At 45.2% G+C, this 14372-nt stretch overlaps 1 protein-coding gene across 1 annotated transcript in view; it reads right to left on the bottom strand.

Annotated features, from left to right (window-relative positions):
- Window positions 1–14372, bottom strand: part of LOC119232511 (acid-sensing ion channel 2-like) — a 254924-nt gene that overhangs the window by 12288 nt on the left and 228264 nt on the right. The window contains exon 4 of the mRNA XM_037494546.1: window positions 1492–1642. Within this exon, the coding sequence (XP_037350443.1) occupies window positions 1492–1642 (151 nt within the window). The remainder of the gene's footprint in view (window positions 1–1491; window positions 1643–14372) is intronic.

Raw genomic sequence — 14372 nt, 5'->3', positions numbered from 1 at the left:
GAGATCCCAGGCGGGGGACCTGCCTTATGCAAGCTGGGCTGTTTTGTAAGTCTCCTCCTTGCTTTGCCCTTAATTCCACATGAGTGATTGAAAAGCCACTAACAGTGCCATGGGAGGGATGATTAAAATCTGTAACTGCTTGCTTGGCTCAGATTTCATGGGGGAAACCCCACTGGCTGGTAAGCCTGTGTGAGCATCAGAGAAGAGAAGTAACATCCACCCAGGCTGGATTCTCATCTTTGGCCTCTTTGTAGAAATCCAGGACCTTTATTTTTTCTCTTACTCAGGGCTAAAGTGAGAGTCTACCATGATGGCTTTCCCTCTCTATTTCCTAAACACCCTTCTCAAGAGCTGAAATGCTAATATGCCTCTTCTTTTCCAATAACAACAACTTAACTGATATGTCTCCCTTTTGCTCTGTCTTCCAGGAAGCTCAGAGATAAATTGAAAGATCAATAATCTAATCTTAGATTATTAAAGAATTCAGAATTTAGCTATGAGGATATTCATTTCAGGATTGATTATAACAGAAAACAACTATTAAGAAACTCAATGCCTGGTTTGAGGATTTACTTAAATAAACTTAAATCAAGTATGTATAACTGTGAAATAGTAGAAATATACTTAATATAATAGCAAAGTAGCCAGGGCACACAGTAGGGCACACAGGGCACACAGTCTTCATTTAACAGGACGTTGGTTTCCTCTCTCCATATACAAACATAATAAACACTGATGTTTGCAGTTTCAAAAGCATTTTTATATCTTAGCCTAATTTTATTCTTTTAACAACTAATGATGTGTTTTAAAGATAATGAAGTGAGAACAGAGAGGTTAAGTGATTTGTGTCAGGTCACACAGCAGGAGAGTAGTGGAAGGTGAATTAGAGGCCAAAGACACTGTCTCCAGCTGCAGTCACGTTTCTTTCCATGATGCACCACCCTTCTTGCCCAAATCAGTGCCCCCCCCACCCCGCACATTGCTTTTGACATGCTGACTGCTTTAATAAGATGGCTACATGCATTGTTAGCTAACGACACAAGTGTCGGCATACACACATTCATTAGCTAGTTGATGGACTTTGCCTCGTTTGAAAGAGTACTCGACATTTGGATGCAAGAAGGAAAACATCTGGATGAAAGCCACAAACATCTGGATATTTGCATGTGTACATTAGGAATGTAAGAATTGCAAGTGTCCAGATATCTGGACATTAAATACGAGAAGGTAAGAGCAGCAAACAATCAGCAAACATACTGAGCATTGGAAGGAATGTTCTCCAAACATCTGGACGCTTTTCAACAGCAGAATGCTGCCTTGGTTTCTTGGCTGACTGTTTCTTCCCATCCTCTAAATGTTTAAGCACCAAAAAAACAGTCTTCCAAGGGCAGCATCCCTTTGGAGCCTCTTGGAGTGGATGAGATATATCTCAGTAGGGTGAGAAATGCACAGAGGTGGCAGACAGTCCCCAGCAGGGCCAGTAGCACTGACCTGGCATGTGGACCATACGGCAGTTGCAGTTCTCCACGATGTAGCGGGTCTCACAGTCAATCCTACAGGCGGTGATACTGTAAACAGGAAAGAAGTCGAGTCCCATCTCTGAGGATCGGCACTCACCCCAAGGTGGGGGCAAGTATGTGAGCTGCAAGACAGGAAGGAGGTGGCAGCAGTCAGCCCTGGAGGATGAGCTGGACAGAAGCAGTGGCTCACGCATTCAGTTATTCAATCAACAAACAATTATTGAGCATAGGCTCTATGACCGTCTAAACTCCATTGACCTTCCAGGCTTTCAACTTCAGGTTGCAATACTAGCTTTCTTGGGCCTCCCTGGTGGCACAAGGGGTTGAGCACAGTGCTGTGGAGCTGTCCACAGCCTCTGCAGCATGAGTTCGGTCCCTGGCCGGGCAGGGAACAGCCCACATGGCGTGGCAGACCTCTCCTGTCTCACCCGCTGCTCCCCTCAGCAGTGTATTTCAGTAGGTCCACCTGTTCTGTTCCCCACTCTGTCTCTGGTGAATCCTCTTACCCCCCTACACCTCTGCACTGCATACCAGTTCTTGTATGCATGAGTACATAAATCTTAAAAAAAAAAAACCAAAAACGAAAACAAAAAAAACCCCGATACTAGCTTTCTTATCTCCTCTCTTGCAACCTCTGATCTTCTCAGAATGTCTTACACATGCCATGTGCTTTCCCACTTCCACATTTTAACATCTTCATCTCTTAGTATGACCCAACTAAAGTCTATGACTTGAGTGCAGAATTTGGGACCCCAGACCTGGACCCGGAAGGATTCAGGTGAAATGGGGATTTAGGCATATTTGGTATTATTTATACTCCTTGACCCTGACTTGTGCAACTCTCCAGTGTTATGGATGAACTTCTTTGGGGAAAATGTTACTCTTAGCCTCAGAAGTCCATTGGCCATTCAATGTTCTATCATTTATGGTACTTGCCTGGAGGGGATAGGCAGGGTGAAGGATGAGGGCACTAATGGTTGTTGGAAACATACTATGTGTTAAGCCCCAAGTTAAGCCTTTTGCATCTATTTAAAAAAATTGAAGAATGAAAAATACAATAAAATACACATATTTTCAGTGCCTAGTTAACAAAATCTGAAATATGTTTACACCTATGTAACCACCACTTCAATCAAGATATAGGACATTTTTAATCACACTAGAAAGTTCCTTCCTGTTGCTTTCTAATCAACCCCCCACCTGCTCAGGCAATCACTGTTGTGGATACTGTCACCATAGCTTGGCTTTGGCTGTTCTCAAAACACCATAGAAATGAAAACTTACACTAGGGACTCTTTTGGGTCTGACTTTGCCATATATTTTAGAGATTTATCCACATGGTTGTGTGCATCAGTTCCATCCTTTCTATGGCTGCATAGGTTTCCAGTGGAGTACACGCAATCTATTTATCCACTCACCTGAGAATGGATACTTGGATTTGTTTCCAGATTTTGGTAATTATGAAAACTTCCTATTAATATAGTCACCTTGTGGGCGTGCACACACACACACATATATATTTAAAGATTTATTTATTTATGCATTCAAGAACTGGGGTACAGGCCAGGCATGCGGGGGTTGAGAGGATTCACCGGAGACAGAGCGGGGAACAGAACAGGTGGATTGACTAAAATACACTGCCGAGGGGAACAGCAGGCGAGGTCTGCTGTGCCATGTGGGTAGTTTCTTGGCCGGGGATCGAATTTGTGCTGCAGTAGCTGCGGATAGCTTCAGAGGATGCGTCTTAACCCCTTGTGCCACCAGGGAGGTCTGGCATATATTTTAATTCCCCTTGGGTATAAGGGTAGAAGAATAGTTGACTCATAGATAGGTCTGGGTATAACTTTGTAAAAATCTGTTATCTGTAGCAGTTGTACTACTTTTTATTCCCTGTCATAGTGTATGAGATTTCTGGTTCCTTTACATCTTTGCCAAATCTTGATTTTGTCCATATTTTAAATTTTAGCCATCCTACTAGATAAATAGCTGTATTACCCTATTGTTTCTATTTTAAGTGCCCTGATGATTGATGATCTTGAACACTATTTATGGACTTAATGGCCATATATGTTATCTTTGTGACATGACTTTTTAAGTCTTTTGCCCATTAAAAAATTTTGCTTATTTTTTTTACTTTTATTATTGAGTTGTAAGAATTTTCCATATATTCTGGACATAAGTCCTTTGTCAGATATATATATATATATATATATATATATATATAGAGAGAGAGAGAGAGAGAGAGAGAGAGATATTTTCTATATCTCCTATAGTATGTGGCTTACTTTTTCATTTTCTCGATGGAATATATTTTCCCTATGTTTAAGAACAACTTCATTAAGATATAGTTTGTATATAATAAGATGAATCAATTTTAACATAGAATTTAATGAATTTTTACAAATGTCACAATCAGCCTAATTAACATATAGAGCATTGCTACTAACTCCAACTTTTTCTATTCCAGTCACTTCCCCTCCCCCAGCCCTGAGGCAACCACTGATCTGGCTTTCATTATAAATTAGTTTTTTCTGGTCTAGGATTTTATGTAAGTAGTATCATACAGTTTGCATGTCCTCTTTTTGATTCTGGCTTCATTCTCTGAGCATAATGTTTTTGAAATTCATTTGCACTCTTGTTTGTGTCAGTAGCTCATCCCTTTTTACTACTGAATATCCTTTCTTCCTCTCTAGTCTTTATTCTTTTGATTTCTTTTTCTTGCTTCACTGTATTGACTATAAACTCCAGTAGAATGCTGGGAAAACTGGGGAGAGAAAGGACATCTTTGTTTCATAGGGAAGATCTTAGGAAGAAAGTATTCATTGTTTCACCATTAAATATGTTAAGCACATATTTTTCTTAGGTGCCATTGTCACAGTGAAGAAATTCTTTCTTATCAGGTTGAGTGAGTTTTTCCTTTCAGTGGGTATTGAGTTTTGATAAATGTGTTTTCTGCTTCTATTGAGATGATCACGTGATTATTCTCTTTCATTCTCTTGTCTTTTGTTTTTTAAGATTTATTTATTTATACAAGAACTGGGGTACAGGTCAGAGGCGTGGGAGGGTGAGAGAATTCACCAGAGACAGAGCAGAGAACAGAACAGGCAGACTGACGAAATACACTGCTGAGAGGAGCAGTGGGCGCAACAGTGGAGGTCTGCGGCGCCATGCAAGTTTCTCCCTGGCGGGCTGGGAATCGAACCTGCGTTGTGGAGGCTTTGGACAGCCTCACAGCACAGTGCTCAGCCCGCTGTGCCACCGGGGAGGCCCTCATTCTCTCAATATGGTGAATGTTATAAATTCATCTGTGAATACTGAACTCACTTTGCATCACTGGGATAAACCCCATTTGGTCAGGATTTATTCTCCTTTTAATATATTGCTGTACCAATTCCCTAACATTCTGTAGAAGATTTTTATATCTATGCTCATGAGAGAAATTATGTTTAATTTATTTTCTTGTAATGTCCTTATCAGATTTTGGTATTGGGTTATGCTTGCCTCATTAACAGAAAAAGATTTATAAATTGTATCCTCTTTCTCTATTATTTGAATTTGTGTAGACTTGGTACAATTTCTGTCTTAAATGTTTTCTAGCATTCACAAATGAAGTCACATGGTAATTATGTGTGTGTGAAGATTTTAAATGATGAATCCAGTTCTTTAATAGATTTAGAAACATTCAAATTTTCTATGTTTTTCTTGTACTAGTTTTTGTAAGTGGTGTTTTTTCAAGGAATTTAACCTATATCCATTTCACCTAAATTTCTGAATTTGTTCACATAAAGTTGTACGTAACCTTCTCATCATTTACAAAGTATCTGTAGACTTGGTAGTGATGTCTCTCATTCCATGACACATGGTCAGAATACATAGTCTCCATGGTTTTATTTCTTTAACATTTATTGAAATTTTTTTTATGGTCCAACAAATGGTATATCTTGGTGAATGCTCCATGTGCTGCTCTTAAAGTTTGTGAGTTCTTTCATTGTTGGTGTTGCATTGTTATATAAGGCAATTAGGTCAAGTTTTTTAAATAGTACTGTTCAAATCTTCTGTGCCTTTGCTAACTTTTTCCTATTTATCCATCAAGTACTGAGAGCTCAGTGTTGAAATCTCTAACTGTGAATTGTCTAGTTCTCTCTTTAGTCCTGTCAGTTCTTGCTTCATGTATTTTTGAAACTTATCACTAGGCACATAAATATATTTAGGATCATTATATCATCTTGGAAAATTGATCATAGTGCCTTTGTGAACCAACCCTCTATCTCATGTAATATCTTTTTCTTTCATTAACAAGAACAGTGAATAGGAGAACGGTTCCATAGCCTGTCCAAGATCACACAACTGTGAGTGGCAGAGCTAGCCATGGACCTCAGAACTTCTGACCTTGAACTTGTGCTTGTCACACTATACTGCACTGACTCCAGGAAATTCATAGGAGGGAGGGAGGAACACTCCAAGGAACAACTTCCAGAGCTTTTCTCTTCTGTTTTTAGCCACTAGTTCCTTCTTCCTTTCCCATAAAGATTTGCTAATTACTCTCATATTTTTTGGACCTCATGAGTTACCTGGCTTTCTGTATGGCTTTGGCTAAGTCACTGCTCCCCTCTGGACCTTGGGATCTGGGAGATTTGGGAGGTAGGGTTGATGGTCTATGATTAGATTAGAATGGATTGGAGCCCTTCAGGGCTCAGTATTGGATCCATAAATATACAAATTGAATTTGGGAAGAACTAATAATGATTTTTGGCAAGACTCTGTGTGTGTGTGTGGGGGGGGGTTCTAAGATGACTTAAATTAACTTTGGGGAACTCATTTCCTTTTCTTCTGCTAAAACAGGTTGCCACCGTGGATGGGCCATGTGGGAATATAGCTGGCAAAGTCCATATGATGGACTACTGCCCTTTTGGGGGCAGAGGTCATGATCTACTGTCTTCAGCTGCCCTGCTGCGGCTGTTTCAATGTTTGTTCCAGAAGCTTTTCTGAGGTCTCACACACCAGAGCTGCTGGGAAAGTCACAGCATGTACAGCACCAACTCTTGCTTACCAGTGAGTGTCTGAAAGTAGGTTGGAGTATTTGTTTATCCTGGGCAAGTGAAGCCTCAGGGGGACCCTGCAGCACTGTCTTCAAATATCTGAAGGACTATCTCAGGGAAGAAGAATTAGATTTGTTTTCTAGCATCCCAAGGGAAAGACAGACACAAGAACAGCTGTAATAAGGAAAGTGAGGAGGATGATAACATCACTGATGTTGCAGACACTGTGGTAGGCATGCTGTGTGCATTACTTTGTTTAATCCTAGAGAAGGATAAATTCTGGCTCAACTTCCTACACCTACTTGTATGATCCAATAATAAAATCATTGTCTTGAGAGTGAGTTCTCCATTATGAGGACTGCACAAGCAGCGCTGTACAGCCAGCTGGGATGGGAAGAGAGGTGGCTGAGGGTGTGCAGTTGTATGAGACGACTTCAGTCTCTCAAGCTCCATGTCTAATCATAGACTCTAAATCTGTGATTTTACTTTGAGAATAAGTGGAATAAGACAAATGGAACCTTGAACCTCATTCTTCATGGGCTAGCTGTGTGGCTGTGGTAACCTGCACACTGCCCTCCCCTGCTTTTAATCCCCTCCTCTGATTAAATAAGATGAGTCAAATGCACAGAATCTAAGTGGCTGAGCCTTTTTGACTTTCTTTTCTCCAGAAGTGTTACCCCCCCACTCCATCCCACTATTAGCTATCTCAGAGGGATACCAAGAGCTTTGAACATAATGTATTTGTAACCTACTGTTAGCACGAAACAAGACCCAGTTCTCATCCTCCCTTTAATAAACTTCTTGTTTTCCTACCTTTTGTTCATTCAACAAATATCTCAGCTCCCTCTTTGCTTTTTTTACAGTTTGGCTCAGGAGACAAGCAAGTCTACACTCTTTTTGGTTCAAAAAGTCTTAGGATTATGGCCTCCTGGAGAATTTCGACATCCAAGTGGAGATGATACCAGGCAGCTGGATCAATGGGGGCCAGGGCTGGGGAAAATCTGGGCAGATGTAAATGTGGGAGGTGCTTATGAATGGAGCTATGGGGCAGATGAGCCAGCCCGGGAAGAGAGGAGACACCCCTCCTTGAACCTTGAAGCATTCCTGTGTTCATTTGACAATTCATCCTCCCTTCCCTCTTTTCCACTGTGCCAGGAAACCAGCGGCCTCGGGTAATCACTTAAATTTATGAACTAAGCAAAGAGCTCAGAACTTGTGATTGAATACTCTGGTGCTTGCCTTTCATTGCTCTGCTGTCTTGAGGCTTCTCTCCACAGTCATTTTCATTTTATAGTGAGTACTAGTGTTTGCTCCCTCTCTGTCTTAGGACATCTCCTGAGGTTCCTCAACCATTGGCTCTCCCAGTCTGCAGATTTCAAGGTGAGCCAGCAGGTGGCGCTACAATCAGCATGGCTGCCAAGACCTCTCTGGAGGAGCCCCCAAAAGGGTCAAAGGCCTTCATCAAGGGCCCTCTGCTTTTCCTGGTTTCTGCAGTCCACACTCTGAGGCTTGGGTTGGGATGCTGCTGTGAGTGGGAGCTCAGAGGATTAAGAGATTGCATAAGAATGTGTTAATTCTGGTAGGGAAGCACACCAGAGAGAAAGGGACTGGGAAACAAGGAGAGAAGCCCCCCTTGTTCGTCAGATGCCCTCCTGACCCCTTTGTCATGTCAGCCACTTGGCCTCTTGCTTCAGGGACTGGGCACTGCGCTCACCTAGTCTGGGCCTCTTTAGGCTCAGGGATATCTCTGTGGGCTCCTTCCCAGGTCTAGGGCAGCGTTGTCACCCTGGTCTGCCCAGCTTCCTCTTCCTCACTACCCCTGACTGAGATCCTGGCTCTCGGCCTGCCAGGGACAGGCTAAGAGCACATACTCTGGTGTCAGACCCAACTGGGTTTGTATCTGGCCTTGCCGCTTACTTAGTGGGGATCTGGGCAATGGCTGAGCCTCTGTGACTGCTCTTTCTGCACGAGAATTACTCTCAGACATTAGTTACTTTGGAGGGATAATGAGAGTTTTCAATCTAAGGTATATGTACCCCACTGTCACCCTTGATTGACACCCCCCAGTCTCTGTCCTGTATCATAGGAACAGGTGTGAAACACAACCCCTTGTTGAGCCCCGCCCCCCACCCCCCCCCAAGTCCCACACACCCACGGCCTAGAACACACGCCAGACATCAGAGAGGGCTGAGGAGGGGGATGTGGATCAGAGCACAGCTCCTTCACTGAGCCTTGTCCTAATTCTTCCCCATTTTCATCTATTCTTTGCCCCCCTTCCTCTCTCCTCGGGTGCTTTCCTACCTTCCCAGGAACAGAACGAACGTACTGTTAAGCTGTTATGTCAGCCTCTGAAGTTTTGGCACCTGGGGACACCCCTCACAGAATCTCACCTGAGAGCAGTTATTTTCCCCAAGAAAGCGTTTTTCCCTTCCTGCGGGGAATTCTAGGGACCAATGTTAAGATGTTTTTTCTGTCTCTTTATGTAACAAGATGGAACATCTGCAAGAACGCCTGGTGGATGAGATGCTGAGTAAACCAAAGCCCTGGTCTCCTGTGAGCCATTATCGCCTCATCTCCCCTCCAGGAGAGGACAGTGAACAGGGGACAGGGCCTCCTGGCCATGCTTTGCATCAGGGCCCAGACACACGAACTGATGCCAGAATCACAGAAACCCCCTCTGGTGACCTGTGCACACACTTCCTCTGTAACTCTGTCTTTGCTCTGGCATCTCTCGCTGCATGGTATTGGCAGAAAGCCAGCATCTGGCAGTTTGGTCCACCTCTTCATGATGGCACCAGCAAAGAGATGTCACAGGTGGTGTCGGGAGAGGAATGCTGTGGGGACTTCTGGGAGGAAGGGAGATCCATGTCGGGTGCTCTGTGTTCATCAGGCGCCGTGCTGGACCCTTTACTTGTCTTAACCCACCTCTTCTCAACAAGCAACAAGGTTGGGACTGTTACCCCATGAGGAAACCAAGGCTCATCTGATGCAAGTGTCAGATAAGGCACAAATGTGTCAGATGATGCACATTTCCCTGGGTCTCAAATTACACTGATTCCAGGTCTTTCACACCCACAAACCCCTTCTCTTGAGAGTGATTTTCAAAAGTCGTAAGACTCCCTACCCCCTTCCAATCAAATATACACTGGAGTTAGTATGATAAGCAAGCCAAGGGAGCTGCTGTGGGGCCAGCAAAGTGGTGGGGAGCCCAGAGTTTCATGCGTAGTCTTGGCCCCTGCAGTGCCCTCGAATATGACTTAGGAAGGCCCAGGCTCATGGTAGAAAGCTTGAACACTCACACGAGGTTCCACCACCTTATGTGGTTCCTTTGGATGGAATTGTAACCTCTCTGAGCCTTGCTTACCTGCTCCGTAGAATAAGGACCTAGACCAGATGCTGAACTCCAGAATCTTCCAAGGTTTGAGACTAGGTGTCTCCTTTGTTATAGTCCAGGAGAAAGGGTGGGAGTGGATGGGCTCCCACTCTCACAGATAACTGATCTGATGTAAATATTTGGCTCAAAATGTGTTTTCTCTGTTTGGAGAAACTGATCAGGATGAGGGCAGTGTGACCCTGGCTCAGAGCCAGCAAAACCTCCACTTTGGTAAAAGCTGCCTGGAGAGTGGAGGGAAACATTTCCTTTGTAATTCGTCTTTCAGGGAATTTAAAATTGGCATGCACCTGGCTCAGCCATGCTCCCATTGACAGGAAGTACTCAGCACAAGGGGGCTTCCTCTGAGGGTGCAGGGAACAGACGTGGGGGTACAGTCTGGGCTGTTATAGAAGCCTCAGAAGGTTTTTCATGAGCCCAGCCAGCCCAGTAGGACTTGATTAGCCTCTGGGGTGTACCATGCACTGGCTGAGCACTGGGACTTCAGAGGCGAGTAAAATGTGGGTGTGCTCTTGAGGGGCTGATCATGTTTCCCCAAACCCCACTCTGCTACCATCCTAGGGCATGACCCGGGATCTCCAGAACCTGTTCCCCTCCTCCTCTGCAGGCTGCACAGATAAGGGGTGGTGGGAAGAACACAGAGCCACCAGTGATGGGCTGTGTCCTGCAACAACGTTGCCTAACTATTCTGGATCTCAGTTGGCTTATCTGCAAAATAAAAGGTAATAATGGGAAACTCACAGGGCTACTCTGTGGGTTAAATGAGACAATAGACTTGGAAGCAACTTGCACATTGATGACGTGTGCTTGTTGTTAGATTGGGGGTGCGCTTTTGAAGGTCCTTCACTCAAGGGATTGGTCTGGTGGCTGGTTCCACTTGCCTGTTCTAACTGGCATCGTCCTCTGTAGCCACACCCCATCTCCTTCCATTTACTGGATCTCAGGCCTCATAGTAGCTGCTTAGTACTTAATACATGGTGTTTGTTGAATGAATGAATTGCCCATCCTGCTTTCTCCTATCCCAAGTCCAGAGGATGAGTGCAAGGGGTTGCCCTGTCAACGCCCCAGGCAGGGTCAGAGAGTACACTCTGGTAGTTCCCAAGGGCTCTGCATCGAGGTGGGCTCAGCATCAAATCACATCAGCCCTGGGTGGATGGGGAGGGTCTTCCTGTGTGACCTTGGGCACTCCATGCCATCTCTCTGTGCTTCTCTGTTCTATCAGGGCTGGTGCCCTAAGGGCACTCTGCCCTGGGAGGCCCAGGTTCTAGAGGCAGGTGGTCTCATGAGGTCCTCTTTCTTCTCGAAGTGCCCCGTGATTGCTCCCTCATTTTCCACCTGCTACTACACATGCAAACCACCCACACTGGAGGGGAAACCACAGCCTTCTTTTCCAGCCATTACTTTCAGTTTGATGTTTTTATTGCATCCCGCCGAGTGATTTAAGTGTGTTCACAAATGATTATATTGTGCTCCTTTTAAACAATACTAAAAATCAAATAAAAACTGAAATTAAATCCACCAATCAGTCAGTAACAGCAGCAGCAACAGTGTCTCAGGGGAGACGTGTCCTTTAGACAGCACGGGAGTGGGGAGGCCCTGCTACCTCCTTTCCCCAGTCCGGCTTCAGGGTTCAGCCCTCAAGGTCAAAGCAGATGGGATGGGATCAGGTAGAAGCAAAAGTCATGGCAGAGACTGAGCCACCACAGTGACACCTGTTCGCTGGAGCCACCTGCTCCCTGCCAGGCCCTGTGGCAAGAGCTTTGAAGAATATTGTCTCTTTGAATCCTCACGATGGCCCCGTGAGAACAGATGGTACTACCCAACAGACAGGTAGACTAATGATGGTCTAAACGTAGCTGGTATTTATTGAACGCTTACTACGCCCTCACTTGTGCTGACTCCTAGAATCTTCCTAACACCTCCTCAGATCCGTACGTTCATTCTTTCCAATGGCAGAGACTGGAGCCTGTAGCAACCAGGGCCACACAGATCGTAGGTGGCAGGGCTGGGGTGAGAAGCCAGCATTCTATGCTCTTAATAGCTACCTGTGTTCTTTTGTCCCAAGAAAGAATCCAACAGAGTGGGTGACGGTAGTTATTGGGTGGGTGGGGTGCGGGTGGAGGGTGTTGCAGAGACTTGAAAGATGGGAACGTGTGTTCTTCAGGTCCCACTATGGGATGTATTATACTGCAAAGTCCTTGCAGTCCTTGCACACCTTGCCAGTTAAAGGGCATTGTCCCCATTTGACAGTCAGTAACTTGCCCAACATCACACAGCTCAGAAATGGCAGAGGCGGGGTACCAATCTAGGGCTGCCCAACCCTAAAGCAGCTGATTAGCGGTCAGGAGAAAGCCTAACCTGGGCTCTGTGGGCTCTGCTGCTCTCCTCCCTGTGGCGATTTGCTTTCCCGTCTGCAGCATCTGGGTGCAGAGCAGGTAACCTGTGGCTTAGAATAGCAGAGCAGTGGTTTATAAAGCAAACCAGCTGACTGCTCTCCTCTCCCTGTTCTGGGCAGACATCAACAATCCATCACAGATGGATCCTTTGTCTAAACACTGCCATTTGATTGAAATCAGAATTGAGAGTAAATGGTGTATTTTGGGAGTTTTCATCTATAGAAAGCACCAAACTACACATGGTTAAATATTCACATAGAACAGGCAAGATGTATTACGTACTGTGTGAAATATGGACTGTGACTTCCCTGCAGGAACAGTACCACAACCTGCCCTCTTGTGTGGGAGCACCGCTGACTGACATTGGACCAACTGGGCCATAAAAGGATTCATGAATATCAGAATTCCATGACACCCAGTCCTGCCCTGGGGTCACACATGGAGCTTTTTGCCACGCTGACTGGAAACTAAGTGCTTGTGGTAGCTGATGCAGCACTTTAACAAGCAACAAAATCAATTTAAAAAGTGAATTACCCATGGTTTGTGACTAATAATAAAATAATAAGGTTACATCCATTGCAAAAATGTCTATGAGTGGGAGAGAACACGACAAGAGCAGAAAATGTGAGTTGTCTATGCAAAAAAGCTAGAGGATGTTTTTTGAAAGACTTTAACATGCCTCATTCTAAGATGACTTTGTCTTGGACCTTAGTGGCTCTAGATATGGCTCTGAAGGTCTACAAGAATCCTTCCAGCTTTGGGGTCAGAGGGCAGATGGCCTCTGCGGTTTTATATTCATCCATATGTACACCATCCACTCACCTGCCCATCCATCTACCCATCTATTTGTCCACTCATCCACCCACCCACCCATCCATCTATCCATGCATGCATCCATCCATCCTCACACACCCCACCCCACCCCCACCCACTCTCCTTCCACGTGTCCAATAAACATTTATTGAGCATCTAATCTAGGAACACTACTAGGGACTGAGGCTATGAAGATGCATAGTCCCTGTGCCCACAAGCCTCACCATCTAGAAAGAATAGACATGCCTGTTCTGCTCCCCACTCTGGCTCTGGTGAATCCTCTCACCCCCCCACCCCCACACCTCTGGCCTATACCCCAGTTCTTTTATGCACAAATAAATAAATCTTTAAAAAAATTAAAAAAAACCCAAGTGTTATAATGGGGTAACAGTGTACAGGAGTAGTGGGGGAACTGAAGAGGGCTTGGCCAGACCAACTTGGACTTGCCAGAGAGAATCAGAAAAGACTTCATGAAGGGAGTGACCACCTTTGGCATGAGCCTAGAAAGGCTGTGGTGCATTGGGTAAAGCAGAATTGGGAAGGGTATTCTGGGTGGAGGGAACTTCAGAGGGAAAAGGCACTGAGGTGAAGAGCTGTCCTGGGTGGGGACCCCCAGGCAGAGCAGAAAGGCGGACATATGGGTGAGTGCCAGGCTGGGTGCAGCATTTGGTGCTTAGGGAATAACCCCAGAGACTGAAAAATTCTCAATGATTGTGACTGTGACTCCTGCATATGCAGTGAAAAGACATCACCGGCAGTACCAGCCCTGCTAAACTCCCGCCTCCCCTCCTCTGCCTGGGTAAGAGCCGCCTCAGCAGAAGAGCTTTCAGTGTGCCTGTGCATACCGATGCACCATTATAATCACATCTTCATCCGGACACAATTTCTCGGGCAAGTGCTGTCGGCGCCGCTGGGTGTTCTTAGCAAATTGCCTTGCTGAGTGATTTGCTGGTTGAAACAGGGAGAGGGGAAGTGTGCAGGGACACAGGCAGGGAAACAGCCTTGCTCAGGGGAGTGAGCATGGAGTCCACAGGTCTGGCTCGGCCATTTACCCCCAGGCTGACATGGGCCAGGCCCTGCAGTCATCAGGACCTCTGCACTTCTTCAACTCTGTCAGCCCTGAGCTGCTCTGTTGCCTTAAGTGTCCATTTGTCCTTTCCTGTCCAGGGCTAAGCAGGTTGTCCCCTTAACTCATCAGTGTTCCTGGGTCCTC

This window comes from Talpa occidentalis, unplaced genomic scaffold (genome assembly GCF_014898055.3).
Source record: "Talpa occidentalis isolate TD23 unplaced genomic scaffold, MPIMG_talOcc4v2.1 talOcc4.7, whole genome shotgun sequence".
NCBI classification, from domain to species: Eukaryota; Metazoa; Chordata; class Mammalia; order Eulipotyphla; family Talpidae; genus Talpa; species Talpa occidentalis.
This window is presented reverse-complemented; position numbering and strand designations above follow the sequence as displayed.